At 30.3% G+C, this 2,966-nt stretch overlaps 1 protein-coding gene across 1 annotated transcript in view; it reads left to right on the top strand.

Moving 5' to 3' along the window:
- The window catches only part of LOC107624299 (vestitone reductase), a gene marked incomplete in the record, with an annotated part of 3,935 nt that extends 2,140 nt beyond the window's left edge, over positions 1-1,795 (top strand). Inside the window, 2 exon segments of the mRNA XM_021113573.1 lie at positions 169-361; positions 1,339-1,795. Of these exon segments, the coding sequence (XP_020969232.1) occupies positions 169-361; positions 1,339-1,480 (335 nt within the window).

Below are 2,966 nucleotides of genomic sequence, written 5' to 3'. Positions count from 1 at the left end.
TGAAATGATCAGCAGAAAATTTATTTGTTGAAGAGTCAAATCAAGTAAAAAAGTGAAGCGAAAATGTCCACATAACATATCCATAAATAGATTAATAAATAATTTTAGCAATGTTCCTCTTGTTTATTCTTATTAGTAAAAAGAAAAAAATGTATACTTGTGGTGCAGGGAAGAAGGATGAAATTGGTGTTACACGTATGCATATGGCACATGTTGATGACGTGGCAAGAGCTCATATATTCCTGCTTGAGCATCCTAATCCAAAAGGCAGATATAATTGTTCTCCATTCATTGTATCTATTCAACAAATTTCTCAACTTCTTTCTGCCAAGTATCCACAATTTCAAATACCAACTTTAGAGTGAGTTCTCTTCTAATTTCAATCAGGTTAATAGGGAAATTAATCTCTCAAAGATAAAATATTTTTTTAATTTGTTTTTATTTTTTTTTCAATTAAATTAGTGTTTTAAAGATTACGAATTAATCATATCTGTCATTTAATTATTCAATTCACAATTTTCGTTAAAGATTAATAATGTAAAATGTTAACTGATAACATACATGACACATAATATGTTCAATTAGATATTAACTAAATTAAATATGTTTACAAAAATCTATCAATTTAGTTACTAGGTCAGATTAGGAATAAGATTTTTGTAACTAGAAAAAATGACTAAATTAATAAATTTTTATAAATATATTTATTTAATATCCGATTAGATATATCAGGTATTATATAATGTTATCATTAATGTTTTACAACATCAATCTTCAAAGAAAATTGTTAATAGAGTAACTGGAGGACAAAAATATGGTTAATTCGCAATCTTTGAAATACTAATTTGATTGAAAAAAAATTTTAGAGATAAATTTAAAAAATGTCTTATTTTTCATAAACTAATTTGACTATTAACCCAATTTCAATATATATAAATATGTTTTTTTAAGGTGAATATTTACGTACATACAGTTATCTTTATACAAAATTTATAGTTGATAACTGTTAAATAATAATTTAATCAAATTTATCAAATCATCTAACAATTCTCAAATATCAACTTCATACGATCTTTATCTAAACATATCAACTTTTTAATTAAAAAAAAGTTAATCAACTTAGTATATGACTGATCATATAAGCATCAATAAATAAAATTGATATTTTCTGTCTATATAGAAAATAATTATATATATATTAAATTATAATATTTCATATATAGAACAACTAAGATAAATTTTATAAAGTTTGAACGATTTTGATATATCTTCGTACCACTTTATTCAAATGTATAGTATAATTTTAAAAATATAAGTAAATAATGATTATTAATGTAGTGAGGTGAGAGAAATTAAAGGAGTGAAGCAACCAGAATTGATCTCAAAGAAGCTCACAGATGCTGGATTTGTGTTCAAGTATAGCTTGGAGGAAATGTTTGAAGATGCAATTGAATGCTGCAAGGAGAAGGGTTTTCTTTGAATGTTTTAAGGTGGAAACTCAGGTGCAATCGACTTCACGTGAAGTTGATACATAAGAGTCGTTAGATAATTTGACTGATTTGACTAAATTTTCATCTAACGACTCTCAGATATCAACTTCACGCGAAGTCGACTTCACCTGTTTTCACCATGTTTTAAAACATTGTATCTATCTTTGATCCATCTAAGTCATCAAGTCAATAAAGCAATAATAAAGTGCCCAACATCATGATGATCTTTAAGTTTCATCAATTTCATATGCCACTCATTGGATTCTTACAGTGTTCTTATATCATAAAATATTTGATGACAAATAGTGTGATATGTGTGCATGCAGTTAGTGATCATACTAACAAATAATAAGTTAATTTGTATCCACTTGTACTTATCAAGATTCAAGAGGAACATATACTAACATGCCATGTATATGGTAATTCTTTGTTAAATTAAAAGGATTATGTTATTGTCTAATATCTCTAATTAGGTCTGATACATTTTATCGATCCAAATACATTTTATTAAAAATATAATTGGATCATAAGATATTCAAATCATTTTTTAGCTTTATTTTCAAGAATACGATTTTTTTTTTTGGAATAACAGTAAGTTCGCCGCACTCCTGGCGAACTCTATGATGAGTTCGGAAATAAAAGCAGGCCTATTGGAGAGAAGATTAAGTACCCACAATTGCTCTGTTTACTTTCTTTCTCACTATTAACATTGTCGCTACGATGCTAGGAAATCCATTGTTATCCATTCATTACAATGGTGAAATAGTGTATGATGAAGAAGGTTCAATTGTTTTTAGATCGGACCAACCGATAATTACCTATATGACACCGGAAGTCAACAGTTTAACAGTTTTGAAGAATGTGATATTGCATTCCGTTGGACAGCAATAATCTAAAAGGGTGAAAATTTTACTACAAATATCCGACCGAATTAGATGGCAATTTGTTTTATAAAAGGTATATTAGAGTTGTGTTATCTTTGTCTCTGTTACTAGTATATTTATCAGACCATTGTTGTGAGCGATATGTCTATTGTTTTGAATTAGGTACCGGTTGCGCGACGACGAGGACGTACGGCTTATAAGGTGGTGGCACAACCAATGGGCCAATATTTATCTATTGGAATTATACGTGCTTCTTGTTGACTCCGGTGGCCGAGGATCATCTGCGGATACTGTCGATGATAGTCCGACGGGTGGAGTTGTTAGACGAACTATCAGAAGGACGATGGTGGATCTAAATATGCCACCTGATGGTAGTCAGGAGGGGTCTAATGTTGAAGTTCGTAACGTTGACTTAACGGTTGACGGTCTTAAAAGTCATAACGGTTTTGCTATCAGAGATCCGATGATGGAGCAGTATGAAGTCAACCCCGATGATGGAGACGATGCTGACGAAGGACCACCCGAAATCCCTGATGATGGTGACGAGGAAGAGGAGATGAACTACTACGGTGACACACAGACTGCTCTGACA

The sequence above is a fragment of the Arachis ipaensis genome, chromosome B10 (assembly GCF_000816755.2).
Source record: "Arachis ipaensis cultivar K30076 chromosome B10, Araip1.1, whole genome shotgun sequence".
Lineage (NCBI taxonomy): Eukaryota > Viridiplantae > Streptophyta > Magnoliopsida > Fabales > Fabaceae > Arachis > Arachis ipaensis.
Note: the sequence above shows the minus strand (reverse complement) of the source record. Positions and strands in the feature narration are given on the sequence as shown.